This window comes from Rhododendron vialii, chromosome 11a, assembly GCF_030253575.1.
Source record: "Rhododendron vialii isolate Sample 1 chromosome 11a, ASM3025357v1".
Lineage (NCBI taxonomy): Eukaryota > Viridiplantae > Streptophyta > Magnoliopsida > Ericales > Ericaceae > Rhododendron > Rhododendron vialii.
This window is the reverse complement of record NC_080567.1, coordinates 25,195,404-25,210,235: the sequence shown is the minus strand read 5'-3', so window position 1 is coordinate 25,210,235 and position 14,832 is coordinate 25,195,404. Positions and strand designations below refer to the sequence as shown.

At 40.5% G+C, this 14,832-nt stretch overlaps 2 protein-coding genes across 8 annotated transcripts in view; both read left to right on the top strand.

Moving 5' to 3' along the window:
- Positions 1 to 14,832, top strand: part of LOC131306502 (MDIS1-interacting receptor like kinase 2-like) — a 57,188-nt gene that overhangs the window by 5,794 nt on the left and 36,562 nt on the right. The window lies entirely within an intron of this gene.
- On the top strand, positions 1,117 to 1,974 carry LOC131306504 (MDIS1-interacting receptor like kinase 2-like). The gene has a single exon (XM_058332780.1). The coding sequence runs from the start codon at positions 1,415 to 1,417 to the stop codon at positions 1,784 to 1,786; it is 372 nt and encodes a 123-aa protein (XP_058188763.1). The 5' UTR covers positions 1,117 to 1,414; the 3' UTR covers positions 1,787 to 1,974.

Genomic DNA, 14,832 nt, shown 5'->3' with positions numbered 1-14,832 from the left:
GTGGTGACCTGTCTGGTTGCAATGTGTACAGTAGGCATTGGGATCTTTGCTTCCGCGAGTGTGCGGTTCCTGCTGGATGTCCCCTCGTGGAGGATAAGTCCCACCGCGGCTATCTCCCGATGGCTGATTGGAACGAGTTATAGGTAGTTGCCGAGGGAATTGTTGTTGTCGGATTGGAGGGCCTACATAGGGAGGCTGCCGTGCTTGAGGAGAGTTGAAGTTTTTGGGTTAGTTTTGTTGGTAGGGCCGCTAGTCATGAGAGTTCCGCCGTTGGTTATTGTTAGAGATGGACCGAGACGGTTGAGGCCCAAACCTCTGACTCATCATTGCGGAGTCCGCCTGGATTGGTTGAGTAGTCGTTGGAGGCATCTTGGTTTGTTCTTCTGAGATCAATAAGCCGTAGACCTTCCCAATGTCGGGGAGCGGGTCCATGGCAAGGATATGAGTGTGAAGGACATGGTAGGGTTCATTGAGGCCCATTAAGAGTTGATAGACTCGTTCGTTTAACAGCCATGTTTGCCATGGAGCAGTGGTGTTGCATGTGTAGTTGTTGCATGTGCAGGCTGGAAGGGGAGTGATTGATTGCATCAAGTTGGTCCCAAAGAGTTTTGAACTTGTTGTAATAGTTGGTAATGTCGAGATTAACTTGTTGGAGATTGGTAATCTCCTTCTGAATTTTGAAGATGGTGGCATTGTTGCCTTGGGTAAATCTGAACTCAAGATCACGCCATAGCTCGTACGGTGTGCGGCAACTTGTTAGGCTTGGAGTGATGGTGTTGCTGATGCTGTTCAATAATCATGAGAGGACCATTGTAGAAACTCATTTCCACAGAGGTTGAATATTGGGATCTGCGGGACAGGGTAGGGTGTTATCAATGAAACCCAACTTATTTTTGGCACAAGGGGCCATCGTGATTGAACGGCTCCAGGACCCATAGTTGGTATGGGTTAGGGCAATATCAACAAGAGGGGTGCGGGGGTGATCGGCTGAATGAAGAAAGTAAGGAGAAGAGAGATCAGAAATAAGTTTCTAAACCTTTTCTTGTGCCTCAACCATGTCGGTAAAGATGACTTTGAGGCTGAAGCTATCGAGTTCTTCCAGTTCTGTGGTGGGTTTAATTTTGTGGGGAAGGCAGAGTAAGAGAACGTAGACCACGCTCTTATACCATGTTAAATTGTGTATTTGGTATTGGAATCAATTGTTTCTCATTGAAAAATAAAGTCAGGATACAACCACACATATATAGGAAAATGACACAACCTATTAGGAAAGAATAAATATGAAAAGAGAATGATTATACGCAATCCCGAGATTATGGAATTGAGATCCTGATTGATTGTTTCATTGTGCGGTGCTAATTGATAGTTGCCTTCTTTTGCATAGTGTCCTTTTTGCACAAAACTAGTATATACAATGGAAGTGAATGAGAAGTGCGACGTTTACAGTTTTGGGGTGCTAACACTGGAAGTGATTATGGGGAAGCATCCGGGCGATCTCATATCATCTCTATCATTATCATCATCTGCATTGTCATCATCTAATGGACAGGCAATTTTGTTGAAGGACGTGTTGGATCAACGCCTCCCGCATCCTAAAGATCAAGTGGCAGAACTGGTAGTGGTTGCTGCGAAATTAGCATCTGCGTGCTTGAATGCTAGTCCAGTGTATCGACCAACCATGCAACAAGTTGCTAGGAAGCTGTCAAGTCCAAGGCAATCTTTGCAAATTGAGTTCCACCTGATTACATTAGGAGATCTTCTTGGTACCAAGTGCTTCACTTCTTGAGTTTCCTTGGACTTCAGCTCTTGTTGATATTTTTAAACGCCGGTTTTTATTTTTATTTGTATTTTGACGACTTTTCAATTTCACCCTTGTTTAGTGTGCTTTCTACAATCTTTTGTGCTTTGTTGATGTGGAATATCAAGATATGATGTAAAATAGACTTTCATTCAATAAAGGGTAAATTTCACTGATCTCCCCTGATATTTCTGAAGAAAAAGGAGACCTCCCTTTTAGTTTCTGAAAATGCACTGATCTCATATAAGAAAAAGGAGACCTCCCAAACTACTTTCGTATCCTCCTCTTTAGTTATATGCCAATAATTACTTAAGAAAGAAACGAAGGGTGAATGAACAAAAAGAGTTATCGGTAATTTTTGGTTAGTTTGAAGATAGAAAAGGGGGTGAATGTACATGCCTCTTCCTTGCAGACTCTTTTTGAAAAAACCAAACTTACACCTAGACCTTTTGCTTCTCTTGTTAAGGATGAAAGAATCCTTTACCAATCCAAAGTTTGTAAGAAGGTGAAAATGATCCGTTGTACGCTCACAAAGATGGTCTTCGATGTCTTTGAGCTACCGGAATCCAACCACCATTTCCTCCTCTTGAAACGCCGCAATGGTTCCACCCTTGACCTGGATCTCTATCAAGTGTGCCTTCTTCTGCTTCAATCCCTTCATTTTCGTAATCTGCGATGTCCCACAATCACAATGAGCATACTGTAAACCAAGTGTCTCAAGAAATGCTAGAGTGAAAAGGCTTCCTGCAAGCACAAAAATACAGAGCAAATGAAGTAATGTCACACAGATGTTGAAGCACGACATCAGAATGTACATTAAAACTTAACCAGAAGGTTTAAAATTCGACAAGGAAATAGGATATGGGGCTCTTAACATTGCATAATTGCATCCAATTCAAAGTGACTATATTTCCTACGGGCAACACTGTGTCTGTCAAAGTGACTTATTAGTTTGTTTTTATTCAAAAAATAATAATCGCATTTGTTAGTTTTGTGTCAAAATTTTATGAATTATTGATTCTTCTCGGAGAGAGGAATCAGAAAAGTAAAAATTATGATCAAATTTTGAAATTTTGTTAATAAAAACAAAAATAAGTCAAAAAATCTAAAATGCAAAAAAATTGATCCTATGTCAATGATTAATGAATTCCTCTTGCCAACCAATAAAAAAAAAACTCCTAGTACTATATTTGAGCTTAAGCAGCCAATAAGAAATTCCGTCAGTCAAGTTAGATATATTAGCTTGACTTGTAGAGTCAAGTCTATAGCATAACATAACCTTGAAGAAACGGTAACATTTGGCGGGCGAGAAATACAAGATACTTTAATGGGGATGAGATGTCGTTCCCAAAAATTAATTCTTTTTCTTTCTAATTTGTTTAGTTGGGAGTCGAGGGAAAGCAATCCTTCCCATGATCAGTTTCTTGACATGTTAAATATATATTTCTGGTGCTTAGAATTGCATATAGGCTCTCTAGACTGACGGAGTATATTTTTTTGGCCTTTTTTTTTCCTTTGCTTTCTTTTGTCCATGGGTGCTATCTCTTTGATATCTTTTCAAAAAAATTAATATTACTTATCTAAAAAGAGAGATAACAATTGTATATTTCTCTTCTTAAGTGTGGAAAGAAATTGAACTGAATGATTATGTTTATTTTCAGTTCAATTAAAAAGAGGGGACCATAACTATCTCAATAATTCGTGGTTACATTAGTCACCGATTTAATGGGTGGGGAAATGATTCACAATACTTGTACATCGTAGGCCATGATCTTGCGCGAGAATATTCAAACCTGCAAAGAATTCTCCAAGTGATAAAAATATGAAAAAACAGCAATGAGTGATTCCAAGTCTAGATGCATGCATCTTTCGACTTGAATTCCAGCCACCTGCATGATTCCGATTGATAAGGCAGTTGAATTGTTCGCGACATTTAGGTTCAGCGTGCTGTATTTTGAATTCCACGACTTTGTTACTACACTCCACTTTATTTTCAAATAAAGGGAAAACAGATCGTAAGAAAGTTTTGGTTTGAATACGATTTTACCTCATTGTTGGTCCAAATAGCAACCCGGGGGGGTGAATTGGGTATCTCAAATATAACGCGAAATTTTAAAAAACTAATTGCAACTACAATTCCAATTTCAATGATATACTATTCTACTCATGCAATATTGATATGCAAAACGGAAAGTAAAGAGAGTAGGGAAGAAAGAATCGAACGCAAGGATTTATAGTGATTCGGTCTGCAACTTCACGGTCTAGTCCACTCCCCAAGTGTCCAACTTGGAATTTGCTGCACTATCTCCAATAGTTACAATCCTTCTAGCTTCGCGGGTGCTAGACAACCTTTACAACGAACAATTTATCCCCAATCGCTCCGACTAATTTTGACTCCGGTGCTAATCACACCTAACCCAACTAGTTTTGACTCCGGTGCTAGTAACACCTAACCACCAAGTGATTTTCTCTCCAAAATCACTCACAAGAGTATGAATAAGGGTGTACAATCCCTTTTACAATGAAGATCAAAATAAGAGCTCTAGCTCTCACACAAGTGTATGGATATCAAGATCTAGAATCGTGCATGATGAGGTCGATCACTGTATGCCTTAGAGTATTTCGGTGAGGCTCCCTTTTTTTTTCTTTTCTTCCTCTGTCTTGAATATATGCTTCCAGAATTGAATGTTAGAGGCACGCCATCATATACGGAAAATTATCCCATACATGTAGTTTCCATTTCTTTTGCACTGGCCATTAGAACCAAAATCAATCAACACAAATTCACCCCTTTTTGCACTAGCCTTTAGAATCAATTTAGGTACCAATCAACCATTGTAGTTTCCATTTCTTTGCCACTGAAATGTGCAAGACATTTGTAACTTGGGAACTTACATTAGCCGTTGGAAATTGAATCTCACAAAATAATCCAGCTAATAATTGCTCCCATTTGAATAATTCTCTAGCCAATTAAGTTAGGAGAAGATTTGTCCTTAATCCAATTAAGTTAGGAGAAGATTTGTCCTTAATCTTCCTCCTTTCAATTTATCTTGACTATTGAAGATAGTAATTTGGTGTAGCAATCTTCCGTGTGTCCTTCAACCAAATCCTCCAAAATAAACATTAATTCAAATGAGTACCAAATATCACAATATTAATTATATTTCTCCATCCATAAAATATATTTTGTTATCATCAAAATATATAGGGTATTCATAGAAACCTTTGGGCTAACAATGTTGTTCCAAACAGTACTGTTACTAGGCAATAACAAGTACCTATGTAACCAGCTGACAATTGCTACAACAAATACTTCCATGTAGAAATAGCAAAATCTGGTGATATAAGCACAACGAAAACAAGCTAGGCACTAGCTATACCCTGTACATGGAATCCTGTGATTAGAGTGACCTCTAACAATAACAAAAACAAACTACTGTAGAGGATTTCGAGTTCCTTGGCAATTTTAAGCATAGAACTTTACACCCTGAAAAGAATGTCGACGGTAGTTTGAGAAAGTGCTGGTCGATTTCACTAGATATTGTTGCAAGCTAAACAGCCTTTCAACATGCTCCATTCTTGGCATGATGAACAATATTGAAGAATAATGCCGGAAGGGATAAGTTAGTCACGATTTAGAACGTACTTGCACTTCCGGATAATCGTTCACATGGAATACAGTCATGGGATTTCTTTTCCCTGCTCAAGAGTAACGAGAAACCAAGGCAAGAGAGGAGTATGGAGTTGTGATTGAAGAAAAACACGGGAAAAAAAATTGTACTGTGCTCGGATATATTAAAGATCTGTGGAGGGGATTGTTGATGGAAAAGAAGAGGTTATGGATTTGCCTACACAAATTCAAGGTGCGCTCCACACACAGCCTAAAGGAGCTGTTATTTTCAAATGGAAATCTATGGCCGAAGCAGCGAAGTCAAGTCTTTGCATCAGAAGTTTGTGCAAATTACCTATACTATGGTGCACTGATAACGACGAAGGGAGGAATCTAGGGACGGAGCTGTGTTCAAGGGTGGGGTGCCAACGGCCATGGCACCTGGTAGCTTTCAGATTACATGACCCATGCATGTATATTTCTTACAAAGACTAGTCTACCATGTGATGGGACCCACAATGGCATCTTAGTACTTCCGTAATTCGAGCAATACTGTGAAAATAAACCGTCTTTTTTGGGCATGCATCAGAAGCTGATAGTGCAGGGCTTCATGTCCTGTTTGCTTCCCTTTATTCTTGTAATCCTTTGTTTGCTGTTTTTGTTTTGGGTTTCTATTGGTTGGTTTCTTTCCAACTTTTTAGAGTCTAGGGTGGCATATGATTATTGGATTTGGAGGGCCCACTTGATTGGGATGCTAGCTTTCTTGATGTGATGCCGTCATGCCTGTGGTCCTTTCTTTTTAATCATTGTGATCCTATGTCAATGATTAATGAATTCCTTTTGCCTAAACTCCTATAGTACGATATTTTAGCTTAAGCTAGCCAATAAGAAATTCCGTCAGTCAAGTTAGATTTATTAGCTTGATTTGTAGAGTCAAGTCTATAGCATAGCATAACATAACCTTGAAGAAATCGTAACATTTGGCGGGCGAGAAATCCAAGATATTTTAATGGGGATGAGATGTCGTTACCAAAAATTAAGAGTCTTTTACTTTCTAATTTGTTTAGTTGGGAGTCGAGGGAAACCAATCCTTCCCTTGATCAATTTCTTGACATCTTAAATATATATTTCTGGTGCTTAGAATTGCATATAGGCTCTCTAGACAGAGTATATTTTTTTTGGCCTTTTTTATTTTCCATCCTTTTGTACATGGGTGGTATCCTTTTGATGTCTTTTCAGAAAAAAAAAAAAACTACTAATCAAAAAAGAGAGAGATAGCAATTGTATATTTCCCTGTATAGTTTTCTTTGTTAGATACTGGTTGTTTTGTGGTTGTATTTGTTGGTTGTTGTATGGGATTCCATCCCTAGGCATTGATTTTTGTGGTTGAACTTAATCAGATTCTCACTTATCAAAAAAAAAAAATTGGGGGACCATAACTATCTCAATAATTCTTGGTAACATTATTGAACAATAGTGATAGCAGGGGTGGCATTTACTAGGTGGGGATGGCATTTACTAGGTGGGGAAATGATTCACAATACTCGTACATCGTAGGCCATGATCTTGCATGAAAATATTCAAACCTGCAAAGAATTCTCCAAGTGATAATAATAGTATCAAAAAATCGGCAATGAGTGATTCCAAGTTCAGATGCATGCATCTTTTGACTTGAATTCCAGCCACCTGCGTGATTCCGATTGATATGGCAGTTGAATTGTCCTCGACATTTAGGCTCGGCGTGCTGTATTTTGAATTCCACGACTTTATCACTATGCTCCACTTTATTTTCAAGGAAAGGGAAAAAGATCGTAAGAAAGTTTTGGTTTGAAAACGATTGTCCCTCATGTTGTTCCAAACAGTAGTGTTATTAGGCAATAACAAGTTTTGGTTTGAAAACGATTGTCCCTCATGTTGTTCCAAACAGTAGTGTTATTAGGCAATAACAAGTACCTATGTAACAAGCAGACAATTGCTTTCCTAGAAAGTACACAAGAGAAACAAGGCACTAGCTATACCCTGCACATGGAATCCTGTTATTACGGTGACCTCTAACACTAACAAAACAAACTACTGCAGTGGATTTCGAGTTCCTTGGCGATTTTAAGCACAGAGCTTTACACCCTGAAAAGAATGCTGACAGTAGCTTAAGAAAGTGCTGGTGGATTTCAGTAGATGTTGCAAGCTAAACTGCCTTTCAACATGCTCCATTCTTGGCATAATGACCAATATCGAAGAATAATGCCGGAAGGGATAAGTTGGTCACGATTTAGAACGTACTTGCACTTCCGGATAATTGTTTACATGGAATATGGTTATTTGATTTCTTTTCCCTGCTCAAGAGTAATGAGAAACCAAGGCAAGAGAGGAGTTTAGATCTTTTCCCTGCAGTGTGCAGTGTGTGTGGGTGTGTATATGGGTGTGCATGTGGGTGCGGAGGTAGCACAACTCTTCCATGATTTATTAGCTTGACCGGTAGAGTCAAGTCTGTATCACAGAATGCTCTTGAAGAAATGGCAAGACTTGTATTTCTCTTCCTGAATCATGAGTGTTGAAAGCAATTGAAATGAATTCTCATGTTCATTTGCACTTCAAACAATAAGGGACCACAACAGTACCACTAATACGCGGTAACATCATATTTTGGGTAAAAACGCGGTATCATTATTGAACAGTAGTGATTGAAGGACCCGAAAGTTCTCAGTCTATGGTTGGCATTTAGTTACGATTTTCCTTCTCCTCAATGCACATCATACTAGTATTTATGTTCGATCTGAAATTACTGAAGGAAAACAAGAACCCAAAAAACAAGCACAAAAGATAATAATGTGTGCACACGCACAAGGGCTCTTTCGGCAAAGATGAGGCCGGCCAAATATGACCATAGAAGTGACTCTTTCCGCACCACGTAACATGTTTCTCATTCTTTTTTTTTTCATTTCTTTCTTTGATGAACTGTGAGATAGTACCATGTAACATGTTTCTCATTCTTTTTTCTTCTTTCCCTAGTACTCCCTTCCACCCCACCAACGTGATGAAGGCTACCATTGCTAGTCCGTCCCAAAATTTTTGGTCTTTTTCGATATTCGTACCGTTCTTTAAACTCTTATATCTTTTAATTTATGATATTTTTTATAATTTTAAAAATTTTGTATTATAGATTTAATTGAGAACTATCAAACAGATCCATATCGCATATTTTTAGAGATTCATATTAGAAGATATAAGAATTTAAAGAACGACACGAATATTGAAAAAGTCCAAAGATTTTGAAACGGAAGGAGTACATTAATTTGCTAGATAGTTGTCTGTCGATCTGATGTGACAGCCCACTCTGTTTCAACGTTTGCATTCATGGTCCTCCCTACATATGTAAACTTTTGCAGTATCCTACTTCCTCTGTCCCATAATATTTGTCCGGTCCGCAAAACGGAGACTTAAAAATAATACAATTTTTGTAAGAAAAATTGAAAAAAAATTCAACAATTTACTAGATCTTGACGAGTTCTTTAAACTTATGAAAAAAATTTGAATTTTTTCTTGAAAGAAATACATTATTTTATAGTCCTCGTTTTGCGGACCGGACAAATATTATAGGACGGAGGGAGTAGTACAAAACGTGCTTCTGCATCTATCGTCAATTATGTTTGTTAGGACGTAAAATATTTTCAGGTAAAATATTTTATCCATTTTCTATTGTACGTTTGGCTAGAAAAAGAAGGGAGAAAATATTTTCAAGGTAAAACATTTTACACCAACGGGATGAAATGGCCGTAAGTCATTTTTATATTTCACCACTAATGGTCTGACATTTCCCAAAATCACTTACATATTTCATTCCCTTCTTCTCCCGAATCACATTAGATCCAAAATGAGAAAGGAGGAAGGGAGAGAGAAAGAGCTTACTTGATTAAAATATTTCAAAAATCTGCCATTGTTTTGAAAAATATTTTTCATGTGCCAACCAAATACCGAAAAATAAAAATTTAAAGTTTGTTTTCTAAAAAAATATTTTACATGAAAAACATTTTACATCGAAACAAACGGAGCCTCATGAGTGCTAAATTTTGATTCCTTCCCCTTTAAACAATGGAATCAAAATGGGAAGTAATTTGTAGCTACATTTGTTGGCATGTGCAAGAAGTTGTCAACTGAATTTGATGGTCAGTTAATAATACGGAATTTTTACACCAAGACCATGCGTACAGGAGGAACCCAAAAAGGAAAAAGAAAAAGAAAAAAAGGAGCTATGAGAATATTCAAACTAACCAAGAAATCCGTTTTGTGTGATTGGATGGCACCATTATCTTTAGACTTGTGCAAGTAGTTAAGCATGTTACATATTGTTTATACCCGTTTTGGCATTCAGTTCTAGGCAAGAGTTGAAAGGCCATTTAATTATCTTTTAATTAAATTGGGCCAAAACATAGAGATGTATTGGGTTAAAATTAATGGGCCAAGACAGGGATAATTGGGCCTAATTAATTTTAGTTCGATTTGGGCTCGAGTTTGAGAGCCGTGGGTCTATTTGCAAAAAGAATTCAGTCGGCCCATGACTTATTTAAATTCGATAGGTGTTTTTATGGGTTGAATGCATTATAAGACCATTTAATTTGATTAAGTGGCCCATTATCCAAGAGACCCACGGAAAAAGGGATGAGGTGGCCCACTACTTGGCCATTACTCACGGAAATAGGGAGTGGAAGAGAAATACATGGCCCATTATTTTCTCAACTACCCATAATCAAGAATTAACGTATGGGTAATTAGTTTTTCACTTCCAGCAAAACCTCCCACGATGGAAAAAGCACATGTGCATACATCCCACAACCGTTGCATCATGGAGAGGGAATCGGGAGACATGGGACACGTGTCATCACGAGAAGAGGACAACAAGCTCCTTGCATGCAAAAAATTCGAAGACTCTTGGCCTATAAATACTAGAAGATAAGAAGAAAAAAAGGTTCCCACACCAGTCAAGCTCAACGCTTAAAAAATCAAAGCCTTCTCAGTGAAACAATTATCTCACTTCTCTCTCATTTGCTCAATTATTTCACCAAGTAGTTAGAGTTTTCTATCTCTCTTGTACCCCAACTTTATTATTACGACATAATAAAGTTATTCATATCTCTCTTGTATCCCCGACCTTATTATTACGATATAATAAAGTCATTCTACGTTGCTACTTCTTTTCCTACACGGTTAAGAAATTATTAAGTCTTCGCTCGTAGAGGCAAAACCACGAACCAACACTGCAATCCAGCCTTTAGGTTTGCAGCAGTATCGCCCTCACGGTGAAGAAGTCAGAAAAGGGACGCTCAGCCCTTCACGTTAGACGCGACAAGTTTTGGCACGCTCACTCAGTCCTTGAGCCATTTCGGAGCCGAACATCTTTTTGGCATGCCCGGTGAGACTCTAATCGTCTAAGGGTTTTATCATGGTTAGGAAACCGCAGCAACAACCGGATCCACCCATCCCGAATCCACCACAGAGTCCTGAGGGAGTGGCAGTCGACGTGCCATTACTCGAGGAAGCTTGTCCTCAGATCAGCGCCCAAGATCTTAGCGACGCTACCGACAGCGTCAAAAATTATATGTTCATGGCAGGATGTGAGATCTCCCACAACGTTACTCAGTCAATCTCGTAATCGTTCACTCAGTCCTTTGAACCTCTGACCATAGCAGTCAACAAAATGGTTGCTACGCTTACAGAGAGGCTACCGCTCGTTCTTCAGCAGCAGGGCTTTCCACAGTTTGGTGTCTTTGGCAACGGTCAAGTCCAAGCTGGCTTATTGGGGGTTCCTCCCCCTCCTCAGACATTTTACCATGCCACTTCGTCTAATAGCCTTGCACTCGGGGGGCAAAAAGAGAAGGGAGTCATGATTGGAGGAGCTTCGACGCCTCCGAATAACGATCAAAGGTTTATTTTGGTCGAGGACCAGAACAAGCTTGACAAGTCTGACAAGACAGACAGAAGGCCTTTGCAAGGAGGCCAGGGCTCTGGAAAGGACAAAGGAGTTACACGTACTCCTCAGAACTCTGATACTCGGGGGGCAAGTCCAGCCCAGAACCAGCAGGCACAAGAGGCGCACCCACAGCCGCCTCCTGAGCCAGACCTAGTCATGGGAAGGGATCAAGTCTTGAACCTGGTCCAGGAGCAGTTAGGACCTGGTTTCAGACCTTTGGGAAGGCCAATGTATAGGAAGCCTCATACCGAGGAGGTGGACAATACCCCTTTCCCAAAGGGTTATAGAGTCCCAGAATTTTAGACCTTCAATGGTGAGAGCATGCAGTCAACGGTGAAGCACATTGCCAGGTTTCAAGTTTCATGTGGAGAGGCTGGAACCATTGATGCACTGAAGTTGAGGCTTTTTCCCAATTCTCTTACTAGGACAGCCTTCACTTGGTACATCAACTTGCCACCTAACTCGGTGCAGACCTGGGCACAGTTGGAAGAGATGTTTCACCAACAGTTCTACAGGGTAGAACCAAAAGTGACGTTGGCGGACCTGTCATGCTATCGTCAAACCCATCTAGAGTCTGTGGAGTCCTACCTCTTACGTTTCAAAATTGCTCGATTCAAATGCAAGATAGTCCTTCCTGAGGCCGAATACGTGCGTATAGCATTAAACGGCCTAGGCTTTGAAATGAAGAAGAAGTTTTATGGAACGGAGTTCAGAAACCTGTTCGAATTATCTTCTAAGGCTTCTCATTATGAAATTTTTTTGGCGGAAGAGCAAGACAGGAAGACGGCATCCAAATGGACGTATTACCGCGACCCTAATTACGAGGTTGCTGCAGTGGAAGCAGAGGCAGACCCAGACGTGGTAGTGGCTGAAATCATCAACAAAAAGCCATACGTTTGCAAGGCCTTTATCAAGATGGAGCCCACAAAACAGCCAGCCCAGAGCACTTTCAATAAGTCAACCAAGACCTATACATTCGACGTGGGTAGGGCTGAAGCTATCTTTGATCAACTCTTAGCCGACAAGCTGCTCAGATTGCCCTTTGGTCACAAGATTCCAACTCCGAAAGAACTGAAGGGCAAAGAGTATTGTAAGTATCACAATTCTTGGAGTCATACTATTAATAACTGCATAGTATTTAGAAATGATATCCAGGACAAAATTGAGCGGGGAGAGTTCAAATTCCCCAAGAAAGACAAGCAGCCCATGGGGGTGGATGGCAATCCCTTTCCTTCAGGGCTGAGTACAAATATGGTCTCCGTCAACATGAGGGACATGCCTAGGACTGTTCCTATGCAGAAGATAAGTTTGGAAGCCCCTTCCAAAGCAGTCTATAAATCCAGCTCAGGCAGGTATTAGGATCCTTATTATGATGAAGGTGATGTTAGGACTGAGCGGGTTAGAAGGTTCGAAAAACTGAACTCTTGGTGGTCCACACCTTCGGGAGTGAAGAAACCAGAGAAACCAACTTGTTCCATGGTGTGCACAGAGTGTGGACATCATGCCAGTCCTAGCAAGCCAATCCTGAAAAGCATTATTGTGGGAAGGGCTGAACCAAGTCCTAAGGAGCCACGTAGGTTTAAAGGAAGAAGGGTTGTACGCGAATCTGTGTTCAACCGAATTCAGCCAGGGTTGGTTGAAATTGAAGATGAGCTTGTCACCTTGAGGATATCTGCTCCTTCCAGGGATAAAACCAAGGGCTGTGAGACTTCCAGTCACTCCTCTAGATGAGTGGCATAGGGTTGAACATCCAAAGTTTCCTTCTGAACCTCCACCTTTATCTCGATCTCAGAAAAGGCGTCGCCAACGATTCAGGCAGGCAGCTAGAAAGGCTGATGAAAAAATAGATCTACTGGACGACCCAATGATTGAAGACGACCCCACAGAAGAAACGAAGGTGGAAGTCCTGGTAAAAGGGCCTGTGGTTGAAAAAATTAAGTTTAAAAGAGTATACAAGCCCTTGGAAAGGATTGTGGAAGAGACTATCATCGAGCCTCCTCCAAAGACTTTACCTAAGAAGCAAGCACCCTCGGGAAAGACATACAAAGAGGCTCTTACCCAACTGCCTGCGAAACAAGCCGCTGTATCCAAGAAACAACCTCTCTTGGAAAGAACTTTTGAAGAAGCTAGGATTTAGTCTTCACCGAGACAAGTCACTTTGACCCAAAAGACAGCCCTTGAACCAAGGAGGAAGCAAGCCGAAGTTGAATCCACAGGCTAAGGTGTTTGTGCCTAGACAGAGTCATAACATGCAATGCAACATGGTCGTGTTCTTACCAGTAGATCTGAAAGCCAAGGACAACACTCCAACAATCATGGAAGGAGATGTTGTATAGATGGGGCAGACAGCGGAGATTTTAATTGAGTCCTTCTCTGTAGGACTGAATGGGCCTTCAGTGATCGTGCTGAAGGATGAGACCGAAGAGAAGAATGAAGATCGTGCAGGTAGCGTGATCTTTGAGAGGACGAGTCCCACGATGAACAAACACATCAAGCCCTTGTACATTGCTGGTTGCCTTGATGGGATGCCAGTGAACCGTATCCTGGTAGACAACGGTTCAGCAGCCAATCTCATTCCTAAGGCCATGATGCAGAGGCTCGGGAAGACTGATCAAGACCTGGTTTCATGTAATGCCACCTTGACAGACTTCACTGGGAAGAAGACAGCATGCCAAGGTATTTTGATCATGAATTTAACAATAGGGTCTAAGACTTAACAACACCTTTCTTTGTTGTTAATTCACACTCTTCCTTCAATGTTCTACTGGGGAGAGATTGGATTCATTCCTGTCTAGCGGTCCCCTCAACCCTTCACCAATGTCTTATTTTTTGGAATCAAGACGATGTGGAGGTAATATGGGCTGACCGTAGACCATTCAAGGCCTCTACTAACCATGCTGAGGCCCACCTATATGATGAAGGGGTTGGTCCAATGAAGGTGGCAGGCCTTGACAAGTATGACCACCACAGAATAGCCCCCATTCATAACAAGTCAGCTGAAGAAGTGAAGGCACTTTTTCAAGAATTAATCGGTTCAATGATTACGGAGTCAAGCAGGCCGATTATAGCTTCATCCAAACACCCTTCTCAATGTCAGTAAGCCCTTCAAAAGCAAAGAAACATGTGGCCATTCGGACCACATTGTCAAAGTTTGAAGCCTATTCACTAGAGAAGAGGCTGATGGGAAATCAAGAGTCTTGAGGAAGATTTTTCAGCCTGCGCGGCCGAAGTAATCAACGAAGACGAAAACCTGGTTGAAGATCTTGATGAAATCCGCCTGAAAGACCTTGAAGCAGCCCCAGCCAAGTTGGATGATTTAAAGGCTGACGTGCAAGATCCTTTAGAAGAAGTTAATTTGGGAGATTCAGAGAATCCCAAACTTGTATATATTAGTCAACTTCTGCCAGAGGACGTGAAGGAAAAGTTCATCCAGCTCTTAGGGGAATTCAAGTCCTATTT

Excerpts from the sequence above, each read along its gene's own strand:
- LOC131306504 (XM_058332780.1), top strand. The coding sequence starts at position 1,415 with ATGGAAGTGAATGAGAAGTGCGACGTTTACAGTTTTGGGGTGCTAACA.